Source organism: Nyctibius grandis, chromosome 18, assembly GCF_013368605.1.
Source record: "Nyctibius grandis isolate bNycGra1 chromosome 18, bNycGra1.pri, whole genome shotgun sequence".
Taxonomy (NCBI): Eukaryota; Metazoa; Chordata; class Aves; order Nyctibiiformes; family Nyctibiidae; genus Nyctibius; species Nyctibius grandis.
The window spans coordinates 11,031,208-11,046,790 of record NC_090675.1 but is presented as its reverse complement, the minus strand read 5'-3'; the positions used below and the strand labels follow the sequence as shown (position 1 = coordinate 11,046,790).

The window sequence follows — 15,583 nt, the reverse complement described above, 5'->3', positions numbered from 1 at the left end:
GCATGGGTGAAAGGTAGCAACAGCTCCATAGAATATAAAAGCCATTTGCTGTACAGTACTTCTGTGGTTCAGGAATCCTAAATACTTGGTGAGGATCACAACTGCAATGCAAAACAAAAGTGCAGAGACCAACATGACAAACAAAAAGTTACAATGCTGCAGAAAAATTACAGAAGACAAAATAAAACACTTTATTAAAAATTAGTGTTCCATTTCCATTTAATGCACTGATAAAAGAGAAAATGCTTTAATCAATAGCTAATATGGTTACTGCATCAACTAAGTATTTTATCCATAAGGCTGACCCTTAAAAGTTAGACATAAAAATAAAACAAAGCCTGATGCTATAAGAAAACTTGAGCTTAATCACAGAATGTCAGTTTAAACAAGATCAGCAATCATATTTGCTATCCTCTAGATATAAAATATTAGAGAAATCCAAAGTCCTTTACTATTATTAAACAAATCAAGCTCCAACATCCTTCTGAGGTAGGGGAGGGTCTTACCACCATTTTATTACAGATTAAGAAAAATTATGCGCACACAGAAAAACTGACTTGCTGTATGTCACCAAGTGAGTGGCAAATCTGGAAACAGGACTCATGCCCACTCATATCTTAATAAAACCTCAGTTCTAACAGAATGGATGGTGTGAAATTTGGCTATAAAGATTTAATGCCAAGGATTGTCGAAGGATATAATCTAATTGTGTAAGACAGGGACTGCTGGGCCAGACACATTCAGTTAAGGTATGCTTCACCAGTATTTCTAAGAGTGAATTGTGTCTGAAAATTAAAAAACCTCAAGGAAAAAAAATCTAATCAAAACCACAAGAAGCACTGCCTGTTCCAAGCAGAATGCAGCTTTTCAATACCACCATAGTATCAGTCCCTCCAATGCCCTCCCAGTCTCGGTCAGTTATTTTATATTTTAACCAAGAAGGGCAAGAGATAAAAAGTCAGCGGAATGGAACGTTATGATAGGATGTCTCCTGTTCCAAAAACTAAATGTCAAGGCGAAGGTTAAACATTTAGTTTTGCCTCGGCATTTATCAAGCAGCTGGAGGCTGCTACCCTGCAGAGTGCTCTCTTTTGACATTACTGCCTAATTAATGCTGATACTGAGCAGCTGTTTAACATAAGACATTCACTCAAGGCACCGAGTCTCCTCCCTAGGAAGACTGAGGCTGTTTTGCAATACCCGAGGACCCCGTTACGGGAACACGCAACCCTTTGTTACAGTACTTGTGTATCGATGTCAGTTAATATTTCCCATTCATTCTCTCTGTCTGCTAATATAATATTTGAATGCGCAAAAGTTCACTTAAATTTAGGAGTGAAGAGGACAGTAAGGTTTCAAAAAGAGCTCCAGCAGCTAATGAATGCTAGCTGATGTGGTTAGAATTCATACATTACAAATGAGGCAAGAAGGCATTTCTTCCTCCTAAAGCCTATTACAAATTCACAGGCACATTAGTAAACACATCCATTGGTGATGATCTATGTAGGAAGCCATTACAAGTCTCTTGCAGACAAATGCATATAATTAGAATCTATATTGTCTTAATAGGGATCATAATTTGTCATATTTAAAGCCAGCAGAGAAGATTCTTAGGAAGCACAGCTGCTGGCTCTCTCTAGAAGTGGACAGTTTACTACAAAATAAGTGAATGCTGCATTTCAAAACTGCATTATCCTTTTCAGTGCTGCTTTTTCTCCGTTATACCAGGTTGTAAAAATATGTTCTAGAATGTTCTTGTCAAAACAATTTATAGCCTTTAATTAAGTAAAGGATGATTAAGATGAGAATACAAAGCATGTGTTACATCAAAACTACAGTATTCGAAATTATCAGAACCTGGCAGTACAGAGCCTGTGTAAATCAACACGCCATGATTTTGGTGGAAAGGCCATTCAATTAATATTCTGCATTGGAGCAGTTCCAGATAAGCACGACTCTTAAGAGAAAATACAGTGTTCTATCACTTGTGTGGGAAAAATGTTCAACCCATGAACTGTGTGATGGCTGCATCCATGTCTACACTTAGACTCACTGAGATTTCATGTAACTTACCCACTTATGTAAGCATTCAGGTAAGAAATAACCCCGGGGATTCCAGATTTTATCAGAAACCCAAGTACAGCAGCCCTGCCCAGGGAGGGGACCTCTAACACTACCATCATTTTAGCCTTGTGCATGTCTGAACAGTACCTCCCCAGGACACACTACACAGGGGGTTTCCTAATGTTCTCCCATTCCTACCTTTCCACCAGTGCAGGGAACTACAGAACTGCCAGTCAAACCCAACCACAGGTATTTAACTGGGATCTCTCACCACATCCTGAAAATCTTACCAGGACAAAGAACACCAAGACCATGGTTTTGAAACGTCTTTTGAATAGACAAAAGTTAAGTGTTTAGGCAATTAAGATTATAACTCTGAGTAAAGCTTACAGACTGAGTGTTCTGTCCACAGTGGCCAAACATGGCTTAACATCATTCCAGTTCTAGTCATATCTTAATCTAAAAGCAGATGTTTTGTGATCAGTACTAATTGGGGGAAGAGAGGGAGAATGAACAGGGATGAGAGAAGGAGGTGAAATGAAAAGGATATCTGTACATATTTAAAACACATTCATAACTGCTTACAGTTCTTACTGATATTCCACATCCCACAAATATCAAGGAATTATTTTGCACTTCTTAAAAGATTCTCACAACCCAGATGGTTCTCAAAACAGTTTGTTTCCAAGATTAATTTAATCTAAATTCAAATCAGAAATTAATACTACTTGTTGGCTATGGGAGACGGAAAAGAAAACCAACTAAACCAAAACACAAGCTTTTTTCTGCTTCTTATAGCATAATAATTCACAATTTGAATCCTTTTCATTAATGAATCCTGGGAGTACAGAATCCAACCACGGAATGAAAGCCTCTGGACTAGCCCACAGATCTGACACTCAGTCTCTTGCACACAACCCTTCCCATAACTGTACTCCCCAGAAAAAAGAAATGCAAAGATGACATTTTTCTGCTTATAACTCTTTTAAACACCGTTTTGCAAGGCTACCAGCATCACTTACTTAATCTGTTAACATTCACTATGATAGTAACAAGAAAAAATTAATATAAATCATTTGCCAAGAAACAAAAGTGCCACACGTGAATTTTAAATGGCACTCTTATTTGTTACAAGATGAAAAAAAGTACAACAGAATAAATTGAAGTTACCAAGTACAACGCGAAGACTCCAGCACTACGGGCTCTGCTGGTAGCTTCGAAGCACCCACCACAGTGAATTTAAATAGTATCAGTGGAGGGGAAAAGAAAACAAAAAAAAAATCCACATCACACTCTAGCAGAATTAAAGAAAAAAACCACAAAAGTCTTTGTCAGAACTAATCTCAGCAGCTGTATTTTCACTGGCACAACAGAAAAAGCAGCAATGCTACTTCCTGAATGTGAGGAGAATTAAGTGAATGCCTGCCCCGTGTCGAGGGCTGGCTAGGCAATAAAATCCTGAAAGTTTGCAGCCATTAGTGTTTTCTTACCAAACCTCAACAATTTCGTTTTCAAAAGCCTAAATGAGTGGAAATAATTTTTTTTGTTCCCTCCCCTGCTGCTGTTAGTACCAATCCATCTGCCATCTTAATTCTACTTATGACTTCACTGTATTAATTTGGGTTTATTTCCTTGTCAGGCTTTTGCAGTAATTTGCTTTAAAACTTATAGGTAGATTTGGCACCAGTCAAAGCAGTTCAAGACTAACCACCGCAGAATCTGGGGCTTCCATGTTCATGTACAATATGGGAACACCAAAGCAGTTGTGGAGCACGCTCCACCGCTGTCACATATCCATAGCTGCCCATGAACAGCCATCAAGGAATAGCTGTTTATGACAGTGGGAAAGTTTCAGCTGTAGGTTGCAGATTCAAACATACAAGCAAACATTTAAAAATACAGTAACAACTTTTCATACTAAACTTGAAACTGTTTCCAGAGACCCAATTTGCAGAGCAGCCTTGACTCCAACCTTCCAAAAGGCCTTTCACAACTAGCACCCAGCCAAGCACTCAGAATAAAAGTGATTATTTCAGTTTAAAATTCAGTATAAGCTACCTCTCTCCTGTGTCCAAAGCCTCTTGCAGGTTCATGCTAGAACAAGATCTTTATGACTATTCTTCTCTTTCCACTTCAGCTTCTACACTCTAGAAGGGATTCAGAACACAAAACTTGAATTCACCCTTCAGTATGTGAACATTATCTAGCATCATAAAATGTTTAGTCTGTACCTTCCCAGTACTGCAATTTTTCCCCGCTGCTTGAAAAATTTAACACTAAATAGCACTTTTGGGCCACAATATGAAACTAATGTAAAACTAATTCCCCAGATTGCCCCTGTTCATACAAACAGGATTACACTATCACAACCCTGCCACAATCTGTTCCTGAAGTTTTCTTACTTGAGGAAGTTTCTTCCTTCACCATACACATTTCTCCATCTCCCAAGACAAATTATTACACATCTATTTAAATTTTCAAAGTTTTCCATTTTTCAGGAGGGGAGGTTTTTTGATGACTTGACTCTTACACCTCTTTGGAAGAGCTTGCCTTAGAATTAATGACTTTTAAAGACAGCTATCTTGGAACCCAACCTTTTGTATGTGTACTAGGGGAAACAGGAGGGAGAAATCACACGTGCAGTGCATCTGACTGTTGGGTAGCTAACCATTCCTTCTGGGGGTTATCAGATGTAGTGTTTGCTAAGAGTAGTCATAGTCAAGTTCTCTCCACCCCCTCTTCAGTATCTTGATTTAAAAACTGCAAGTTCCATTCTACAAAACCCTAGAAGGGCAGGTATCTGGAAAAAGATTTTCAGATCACGCCATCTCATTCAGGAAAAGCAGTACTTCTCCCAGGAAGTAAGAAAACTGGCAAGTCATTATATATGAAAGAGCAACCACAAACTGTCAGAATCAGTGTTCGAATTCCATTCCTCACGTGGCATGAAAAGGGGACCAGTCTGTAATTAAAGCACATGGTGCAAAATTAACATCTTAGTTCTCAAAGCCCTCAGCCCTTAGTGTTGCTTTGTGCACACAAATGCCCGTTTGCTTCTCTAGGGAGCCAAGAAGCCAAACGAAGATCAATCCACAGAGTCCAACTGATCCCTCCCTACTTCCTGATCTCCCTCAAAGAATATCAGTACAAGCCTTGACACCAAACCCTTTCTCCTCGACTGATGTGCTAGTGGCCAAGCTGACGGTCATCGTAGGTGCTGTATCTCTTCACGTGGATTCGCCGCACTCGGTCACGAAGTTCAAATCCCTCATCATCCTCACTGTGAGACGCCTGGCTTCGGCTCCTGCTTGTTGCTTCCAGCAGAGAGTTATCAGGAACCCGTGGTGTTTCATAGAGTAAGACATTTAGTGTTTCCTCATAAATCCGTGCCTCAGGGAATTCAACCTACAAAAAACAGCACATCTTTTTCCTGATCTATACAGTATAACATGACTGGAATACCCACCCATAAGTAAAACAACACTTGAGCCATAAAAAGGCATACACTATAAAGAGAATAAAACAATTGTAAGTGAGAAAGGTGAGCAAAGCAGTCTAATTCCTAGTAGAGGATTAATCCCACCATCAGCTTGCCTACTCCACCTCTTCTTTTACATTGTTCTAGAATGGAATACAGTATTCCTGATTCTTAAGTGCTAATGTTGGACCCTGGTCACCTCACCTGCACCACTGCAAGTCAGAAGTTAACTCCTGAAGTTAGGGAAACTGTAGATTTATCATGCTAATCATTGTCCTATTTTCATGCATGTAACTCATCTCTTTAGGAGGTACTGTGCAAGTCTTTAGGTAACCTTTGCAAAATCAGAGGTGGGAAGACTATGAGAATAATCACTGGAAATGCAGGGAAATCAAGATAGGTTGATTACTGGGAATCTGCGCTCCTGCTGACCTCTTTTTTTAACAGATATTCTATAGTTTTGCACATAAAAGCACAATGATAATAAAAATACCATGTTTCTAAACAGTGTTTGAGCTCAAGTTTCCATTTCATTAATTCCATCCCATCCAGTTCAGTTGTTCAGGTTGGGACAGATCAGTTTCAGTCTTCTCCTTTTTGGCATATATTTTCCAGCACTCTGGAGAAATTTATACTCCCAGACACAACCATTTAGTCCAATTACATACCATGATTACATCAGTGCAAGTGAAACAGTACAAAGTAACTGCAATGAAGTAAGCTTATGTAGGTATAATTAGGAGCAGAATTAGATCTTTACTTCATTTAATTATAGAATAATTTAAAGGCATTTACATGCTTTAGGGACACAAAGTCCATCAGCTTTAAGAGACTATGCTAAAATGCACGTGCTTTCAGAATCACCATTCTCAGTCTTTCCTTCTTCAAACCTGCTACCATATTTATTCTCTGAATTCCATCACAGAATTCAGCATCTTTTACCCAGACCCCAGCTCATCCTGCAGCCCCCTAAGCAGTGTCACTGACCATCGATTCCAGTCAATATGCAGGAGACCTGGTATCAAAGCTTTTCCAGTAAGTGGTATCACTTGCCCCTAGCAATTTGGCTTAAGTTATACAAAATCCGTATCTTTCTGTAATGTATCATCAACCTGATTCTTTTTAACCCATAAGACACAGGTGGGTAAAACTCCATTACCTTGGTTTGCTTCTTCTCTGTAGCATACACTATAGAGGTACAACAGACTTCAGCAAGTTTCCGACCCTGTCCATAGAAAGACCAGCAGCAGATTTCATCCCCTATAACATCCTTAATGAAAAGAACTCTGCCGTTGAATCGCAGAGAGAGTTTGTCAAACAGTTCTATGTTCTTCAGTAAGTTGTCATCGGAGTTACTGAAACACAGCAACAAAAGAAGGAATACGTTTTTTGTGGTTTTTCAACTGGCCATCTCCACAGAATTTATAGGCCTGTTCCACCACAGTTTTAAGCATTGATCTAAATGCAGAATACAAATAAGTAGTGACTCATTGCCATATGCTGCCAAGAAAAGAGAGGGTAATAACCAATTCAGATACAAATAAGATGCTCTGATGCCCATGAGCAAACACACCAGCCTTTAGAGGTCAGGTTAGATAATTAATAACGACAGCACAATTTCCCAAATCATTACATCAGCTATCTGCCACCTCTCTCTTGACTGACGCTCAAGACGATTAAATCATATGCGAACTGCAGTTCTCTTTAGCTTAGTAACAGCAAAAGTCCAAAGAGCCAATGCATGTTAGAAGGCCAGCTAAAAAGCAAGGTGTTCTGCACGTAACACTAGTGATACCATATATAACTTTCTAGGGTAAATACATTATTTAGGAAACTAAGTTTTACTGACAGCCAACGCAATGGAGAATCTTACTTTTCAAAGCAAGATCTAGATGTTCTAGAGAAAAAAAATATGTTGTATTATAGCTTTAAAATCAAGTAAAGCTATCAGAAAGCTGTTCTTAAAATTTAAAATATTTTACTTAAATCACAACATCAAGGCCAATGAATGTCCAATTTGATCAAGTGAAAAAAAACCAAACAAAAAACCCAAAAGCCTTACTCCTCCCATATTAGCTTGAATGCAGCAGTGCAATTCCTTACTCTTTGGACCCAGAAGCTCAAGGTTCACACCTTGGTGCCAAGAATCTACCCAGAGACATGACATCAGACTTTTGTATGCAATATCTTGACTTTTGCAAGTGCTCCAGGCAGGCTATGAAATACTTGTGAATCAAGACACTGCTAATAAGAACAGCCAACCGGGTTTTACATAAAATACTTAGTCTGAGAAGTATTTCTGTTCATAACTCAATCAAAAAAGCATGTGTGCAACCAGAAAAATCTTCAGCTCACAAGAATCATTTGATTAAGCAATCTGGGATTCAGCCAGTGACAAGTCCCAGGCTCTATCAAGTAGCAGAGGTGGGAAAAGAATGTAGAAGTCTTCATTATTAGACCACACTGACAACATAACTGAGAAAGCTCCTTTTATACTGTCTATTAGGAAGACCAGATGGAAAAAATCATTGCTTACTAGCAGCCAGTGTGGAATGTGAAATAAAGATGCCTCATTTAAACACCATCAAGGCATGCAGATTCATGCACAAGGAATAATTAAACCCTACAGCTAGTTGAGATACCAGCACCTCCTGGTATCTAGGATGCTGTTGCTCTCATTACTAGCACGTTTACATTTCCAGACCCACAGTGACTAATATGCTATTCTGTGCTTGCTTCGGCATCGCTAAAGGGTAACACAGGGAGGAGTGCAATGACTGGTGGATACAGAATGCAGTGTGCTGAAAAACAGGCTCCTCTTCAGCACTCCCACAGGCAGCGTTTCCTGACTACCTGAAATATCATGATTGTTGGAATCCATCACTCTGACAGACAGACAATCAGTTTGCCTAAAGAAAAAAGCTTCCAAGATTGCACCAAAGGCTGAAAACGCCGAAAAAGAGGATTCTGCATAGCCTAAAGGATTACTCGCATCGCTTCAATGACTGGTTTGGGAAAATCCAAAGCCATTCTGACACCATTGTAACAAAGGGATCATGATAGTTACAGCTTAAAACTAAATAAATAATGTTACTTTATACGGGAGGAAAGCCAGTAAATTCTTGCCCTGTCACTATCTGGGTTGTTCCTGAGCAGAACAGATACTTTCCTTTGTAACCAAACAATTTATTCATTTAGAGGCACTGGAACATCAAGGATTTCTGTAAGTCAGAGTGAAACAGTGCTGGCAGAGGTATATGCAGACTCAAAAGTGAAGCTAAACTGACAAGGTACAGATCATGGCTGTGTTAGCTTTGCACTGACAAGGTAACACTCTGGTTACCAGTTTGTGTTGCATTACCCAAGTCACGTCTAGTTTCAGCCAATATTAATAGTTCATTGTTCTTATCTCTTGTCCCTTGTTTCTATTCATCTTTCTCACACAACTGAACTGTACACGAGACTTCAAAAGATACAGTTTGTTGTGTTGTCCCCCCATTTAGATTCATATCAATCAAAAATAACTGCAGGCAGATCCATAGAAAAGCACTTTTGTAAGCAAAAAGAAAACCCAAAGCAAACAAAAAAAACCAAGTTAGGTCGTACCACATCTTCCTCCATTCCCATAGTCAAAGAGAAACTTTCACATTACAGTGGGGAAAAAACTGACATACCTGGTGTAGGAGTATTTGTTGTTGCTTCTATTATAAAGCAGCTTAACAACGGGCTATTGGGAGAGAAAGGAAAAAAAGCAGAAAAGATAAGGTCTGTGTTTGAATACATTTAGCAAAAATTCAGTTTCTCACTGGATAGTTGTGAAAAAATAGTTACTTTCATTGATGATTCTATCAGTCTCTCTTCCTCTTTTGGAGATGTGATAATGGGGATGCTACAGACCGGTTCATACAAGTCTTTCTTGTCCTGTTTTAAAGAAAGAAGAGAGAGAGGAAATAAACTCAAGAGAGATAAATGCTAAAGCTAACATCTACTGGTGCTGTCTTCTCCAGCCCCTCCAGCCATGTTCCCAAATCCCGTGATGCAAAGCAAAAGCTCTGTGTTGCTGTAGTAACCACAGAGTGTTACCTCGATCTGCAACCCAGAAATGCAGCGGGGAGAGTCATCCCCAGGAGGCAGCAGTAATTGAAATATCGGGATGCAGGTGGATGTCCTTCTTAGCTACAGCAAGGACTCTGAGCTCAAGTCATATTTGGTTGAAGTGGGTTTATTATTCTATCCTTTTTTGAAGAAAAGGAGAGTAAGAGTTTGCACTAGTTTTAGCCAACTCACGACACTGCAGTATGTGACTATCAGCCACTATGAACTGAACACCTGGCAAGAACGGCATGTCACCGAAAGGGACTTCAGCCCCTTGGGACACAAAAGCAACAATCAAGAGCGTGTAGCACAGTCTGTGACTCCAGATTCCTCGTGCAGCAAATTAAGGAAAGCTCAATAGCTAATAGGAAAGCCTTGGAACATTTTGTTTTTAGAATAAATGTTTTAAATTCCAAACCAGAAGGAAAATTGTCAGTGTGGCTTTGCATTTCTTTCAGTGGATAGAAGTAGTGTATTGAACCTAGTATGTGAGGCATTTATTAATTACTAAGGTTTGACCTGCAAGAAACATTCATTTCACAACCTTAAGACTAATAACAAGTTACATATATTGCATCTGGGCTAACCTTATTAAGAAGCTGGCAGAACAAGCTCATTTCAATCAACTGAACTCATAGGCACTAGCAAAGTCAGTAAAGCTACTGTGGGCTTACATATTTGCAAAGAGTAGCAGTAAACTGATGAAAAGTCCTTAAAGTAATCAGTGCTTTTTCTCCCTTAAGATTCAAACTGAGAAAAAAGGTTACCACGTTTTCAAAGATTCAAACCCATTCTGCCTATAAATATTATCTAATTAGAAGTGACATAACTTGGGGGAAATTTAGACAAATGCCATAAGGTCTTTTAAAACATATGCTCAAAATAATAATGTTTATTCAGTCAGTTTCCTTTAAATTTCTGGCTTTTATTTCATTTCACACAAGAAGAACTGGTTCACTATCTATTTCCTAAATAAAATTTAAAAAATAGAAACAGGAAAGAACCAGTCCCTCTATTTACATGACAAATTGTGAATACAGTTTCTGCTTTACTCATCCTCCTGGCATCCCTGTGAAGTAGAAAAGTGCTACTGTCCACGTTGTGAGGGTGCAGCTGGACAACTGAATGGGAGCACAAAGGGAAATGACATCTCCGAAACGACAGGAACGCGAATCTACATCTTGCACATTCTAGATTCATATAATCTAACCAGGGGACAGTCTGTCTCTAATCTAACCAGGGGACAGTCTGTCTCTAATCTAACCAGGGGACAATCTTTCTCTTCTTACAAAGAAATAGCTCCCTTGATAATGCAACAGAGCACTGGCACCTGTGGCCTGGAGGGCTGTGCCATGATAGCACATGGGTCTGAAAACATTTCCAGGGAGATCACAAACTAAATTTCATCTCTTATTCAAAGCGTCACAGAATCTCAGGTGTGCACACAGAGCAAGGATAACTATGGCTTTGATAAATGTACTGGATAAGATCTTACAACTTACCTGACTGCTGTCTTGTTTTCTTTCCAGGCTGTCTTACACATCTAAGAGTTGATGCCATCTCTAAGGCCATGAAATACTCTTTCAAGTTGTCTTAAGTAAATTTTTAAGCAAAACACCCATGAGAAACTTTACAGGCTACTTCTATTTCTTACCTGCAGGGCTGCTTGGCACATGTCCACTAAGCCCTGAATGAGATAATACTTGGCTTCTGCCATCAACTCTTTGATCTCCTGTCTGTGTTTTGGAAGTGCAATCGTGTCATCTCGGAGATAGTTTAAAATTGTTCCAAAGTGCTTCCCACAACGGTCTATGAGGATCCAGCCTGAAAAATAACCATCACATCTTTTCAATCACCTGAACGCTAGAGGGCAAGAAAAAGCTCCTCAGAGAGGTTAAATAAGCCTAATGTTTCCTGAAACTGCACGTGATACTCTTCCCATTCCATTCAGTGGAAGTTTTCCCTGACTTTGAGCAGTCACTAAGAAAGGCAAGGAAAGACCAGAAGAGAATTCACAAATGTCTGCAGCAAGTAGATCTGGGCTAAGTTCTGTGGCCTAACGAGAAGGATTTGGCAGTTTTCCAACCACATCTTCTGTTGCTGTTCAGAGTTAAAGAGAGAAGTGTTCTGAAGACATTAAAAGGTAGGCAAGCACAGAAAACTCAGCATGGGAAAAAGGCTGTTCTAGTCTCCAAGAGCAAAGCACAGGACAGAGACAGATCAGGAGGGAGTGGAAAGGGGACGCAGCACAGGAAACAGCAGTAGACAGACAGTTCTTGCAATTTTAAAACATCCCCGAAGTCCCATTCACTAGGAAACAGGATGTCTGACTTGCTGGCAGACAATACCAACGTAGGACACACACAGGCAGAGGGCTTAATACAGTGCCAAACCCTTTTCCATCGTGGAAGGCAGGCAAAAAGTGTTATTTTGGGACCTAGGTACAGAAAACAACATAGGAAAGCAGGCTAAACCCACTGCTAGATCCTCCAGCTCTATCTGCCAGAACATGAACCTTGTCCTCCGTTCAGACTGAGGCTCTTATACAGAACTGCTGGACTAAATGGATTTAGCTGTGTGTAGCACGCAACAAGACCCAGCCTGCTCAAGGGGAACTTGGTGTAAATGATATCCAAAATCCACAAGGAGCTGTTTAAGTAAACACACCGTTGTGCATCAAGTTTAAACCGTGGATTTTTATAACGTCAATATTCAGTGTCCAGCAGGAGGTGGCATACTCCTTGACTGCTGGCTGAATACTGTCACAGCATCGTAAGCTACAAGTGGAACGTGCTACTGGGAGTAGGAAAAAAAGAATTTTCAATAGAGCAAGCAAGTCTATTCTGAGTTTGGAAGATGAAAACTGAATGTCCCTCCCCACATACGCATTTCGAATGATGCCACTACATGACACCACATAAACAACAACCCACATACTGTCTGTTCAGCCTTCATAACAACAGCAACAATCTGTGTACCAGCTGTGATCACAGGAAGGAGAACCAGTCCTTCCGCTAGTTAATTTTAGTAACAAAAGAACACATTTTGATAAAGCACAGAGAACTGCTAGCGCCTAATGTTCCAAGCTATTGTTGGAATATATCTTTCCCTACATCCTTAACTGAGCATAGTCTTAAGATATTTAAAAACCACCACCAAAACCTAGCTGGTTTACAAAATTCGCAACAACAAAAGACATTCCCTTACCTTCCTTGTCTGTGAGCACTTCCATTCTGCCGCTGAACATGGCCTTAAGCATTGTGTCGTGCCTGGTCAGTACTTGCACTGTGGTGTAATACAAAGAGCCCCCAACATTTAGTCGCACGTACTTGTTACCAAGGCTGCCGCCCTTGAAGCTGTAAGTTTTGGGCTTGGGCCCTGCAGCTGGACAAAGGGTAGCGGTTAGACACGTGTCCCCCGACATCTCCTTCTGTAGGTAGATGACAACCCTGCAGAGCGTGGGCTTGATGGATTCCGCCGTGATTGGTGAAGGGTCACGAGTCACCAGACGAGGACGGCAAGGCAAAAGCGGTCATAACCACGGGGCCCTTGGAGCAGAAATGTGCAAGATCAATACGGAAGCCTGGAATTTCCATTTACAACAAAAACATGAAGCCCACGTTAAAGAAGAGATACTTTCAGTGGATTCCCAGGGACGCGTCTACACACCTTCTGACAAAACAAGACTTAGCTGTTTTTCAGACAGCTTACGCAGCAATATAACGGCTGCTCAGCACCATCCAGCTACATTACTGGTAGTGAGACACGCTGAATTTTTCCGGACTTCCTGTTATTTCACCTTCAGCCACCACTGCAAACACCACACAATAGTGCAGCCCAAGTTTAAACGCTAGCTGGAATGCCGCTCCCTCCCAGCTTCCCAAAAGAACACAACTATTTCTGTGCAGAGCTGAAACACAATGGCAGAGCTTTCTGCCCTTCCTTCAGCTGGGGGGTGTATCTGTATGGGGGGGTTTGTTCATGTTGTTTTGGGTTTTAACTGGAGACATTTACAAATGTCTCTTCAAATGCCTCAATGCTGAAATGCTGGACCATAACGTTCTATTTCCTGGCAACTCCATTCATTCAAAACTCTTCTCCCTCCATTCTGGAATGCCGAGCAGTCAATGTAGTTTTAAATAAAAAAAAAAAAAAAAATTAACACCACCTCCCTGCTGAGTATGTCCAGTCTTTGGAATATTTGTCTCAGTTAAAAAGCCAGCTAGACATTCACCGCTTCTTTCTCTCCCCAGTGTCATTACACTTATCTTTCCATCAACAAGAAACTCAAACTGGAAACAAACAAATAAAAGAATGAAGGTCTAATGGGCCAGATCTTAAGTTCTTTAACCACAAAAGAACAAATACAAGTTCCTTACCTATCCTTCTTCTAATAATTATCGTTCTCAAAAACATTTTGCTGTTGGTTTTTTTGTTGTTGTTTTTTAAAAACTTTCAGACTACAAACATCTCCTCCCTTCTTTGTTCTGTGCCTATGGCACATGAGTAATCTTTTATAAATAAATATAATAACCAGCTAATTATATTGCTATTCTTCCTACATTCCTCGTCCTTCTCGCCCCACCTCAGCTTTCAACAGAGAAAAAACCCCACAACCATCCCTCTGTGCAGCAAATCACAGAGGGCATCTTAAAATTGCCAGAGATTTGAATAACTCCTGAACTTAGAACACCACCTAAAATATATTACTCTGCAATTCCTAACTCAATTATTATGATTAAGCAACTACTACAAGCAAAGTCTATAAAATAACAAGCAATATAAGCACTGTGCTGAGCATCAAGACAAACCAATTCTAAGAATGTTAGAGCCAAAAAAGCCCGGTTTGTCTCTACATGCTTTAACTGGACCTCCCACTAGCTGCCATCACTCTCTGCTTTCAGGTAACCACCACCAGCCGCAGCAGCAAGCTTCCGCCTGCAGCCGGGCAAGACAGAGTTTTTTCCAGCTATAACCCCTTGAGTCAACAAGCCCATGAGCAAATCTCAGTCGAAGGCAACTGCACGCTACCCATGGAACTGGCCAGGAAAGTAACTCCTGACTGGTAAGCAACCAGAAATTGTGTGTTATGGTTGTGGTGTTGTATAAGAAGTCAATTACTCAAACAAAGCAGCTCAGGGTTATAGAGAAACCAACCAGAAATTGCCAACCCAGGCAGGAGTCAGTACTGTCGCTCTAACGTGTTCGTTAACCAGTAAGCGAGGAGGCTTTTGCTGTAACCTTTAGATACCCCCATTAACACAACAGAGAATGTTCTACGTCCCTTCCTTCCTGCCTTGCGTGGGAGGCAGGAGGACTGCGGAACAACGACAGCTCGGACCCCGCGTCAGGAAACGGTCCCTGCTGAGCACTTCCATAAAAAGGAATGATCTTAACGGCTCAGGGGGGGACCCGCACACCCGCACACCCGCTCCCGGGCTGAGCTCTCCAGCCCCGCGGTGCTTTACACCAAACGGGCCCCTCGGCATCCCCAGACCCGGGCGGGACCCGGCCCCGGGCTGCGCGGGGCGGGAGCAGCGAGATGTGCGCTGCCGGAGTCGGCGGGAGCGCGGCCGGGCCGAAGCCTTACACACCGGGGAGGGCTGCGCGTCCGGGGGGCTCCGCCTGCCCCTGCGCCGGGCTCCGCACGCCGGGCGCCGGCTCCCTGCCCGCGCTTCCTCGCGGGGCCCGCTCCGGCACCTGCAAAAGCAAACAGAGGTGACCGGGCCGCGGGACGGCTGCTGCCGGGGGCCGGGCCCGCCCGCGGCCGCCGCTCGCTTCCCGGCGGCCCGGCAGAGCCGCGGCCGAGGCGCACACACACCGCCCCGCGCCCAGCCGCGGCGAGACGCCACCCGGGAGAGTCGCGGCCACCCGCGGCCCCAGGAGCGGCTGCCCCAGAGCCCCGGCGCTCACCCGCCCGCGGCCGCCCCACCGCCCCGCCGCCGC

At 41.8% G+C, this 15,583-nt stretch overlaps 1 protein-coding gene across 2 annotated transcripts; it reads right to left on the bottom strand.

Moving 5' to 3' along the window:
• Positions 1-167: 167 nt before the first annotated feature.
• Positions 168-15,337, bottom strand: TNFAIP1 (TNF alpha induced protein 1). 2 transcript variants are annotated; one of them, XM_068415574.1, is made up of 7 exons: positions 15,232-15,337; positions 12,845-13,220; positions 11,292-11,461; positions 9,374-9,463; positions 9,217-9,269; positions 6,702-6,897; positions 168-5,469 (listed from the first exon to the last, which is right to left on the bottom strand). In XM_068415574.1, exons 2-7 carry the CDS (start codon positions 13,059-13,061, stop codon positions 5,251-5,253), a joined length of 945 nt encoding a protein of 314 aa, XP_068271675.1. In that variant the 5' UTR covers positions 13,062-13,220; positions 15,232-15,337; the 3' UTR covers positions 168-5,250. The 2 variants fall into 2 exon arrangements, with proteins under 2 accessions (XP_068271675.1, XP_068271674.1); XM_068415573.1 differs by having other exon boundaries at positions 12,845-13,185.
• Between the last annotated feature and the right edge of the window lie 246 nt (positions 15,338-15,583).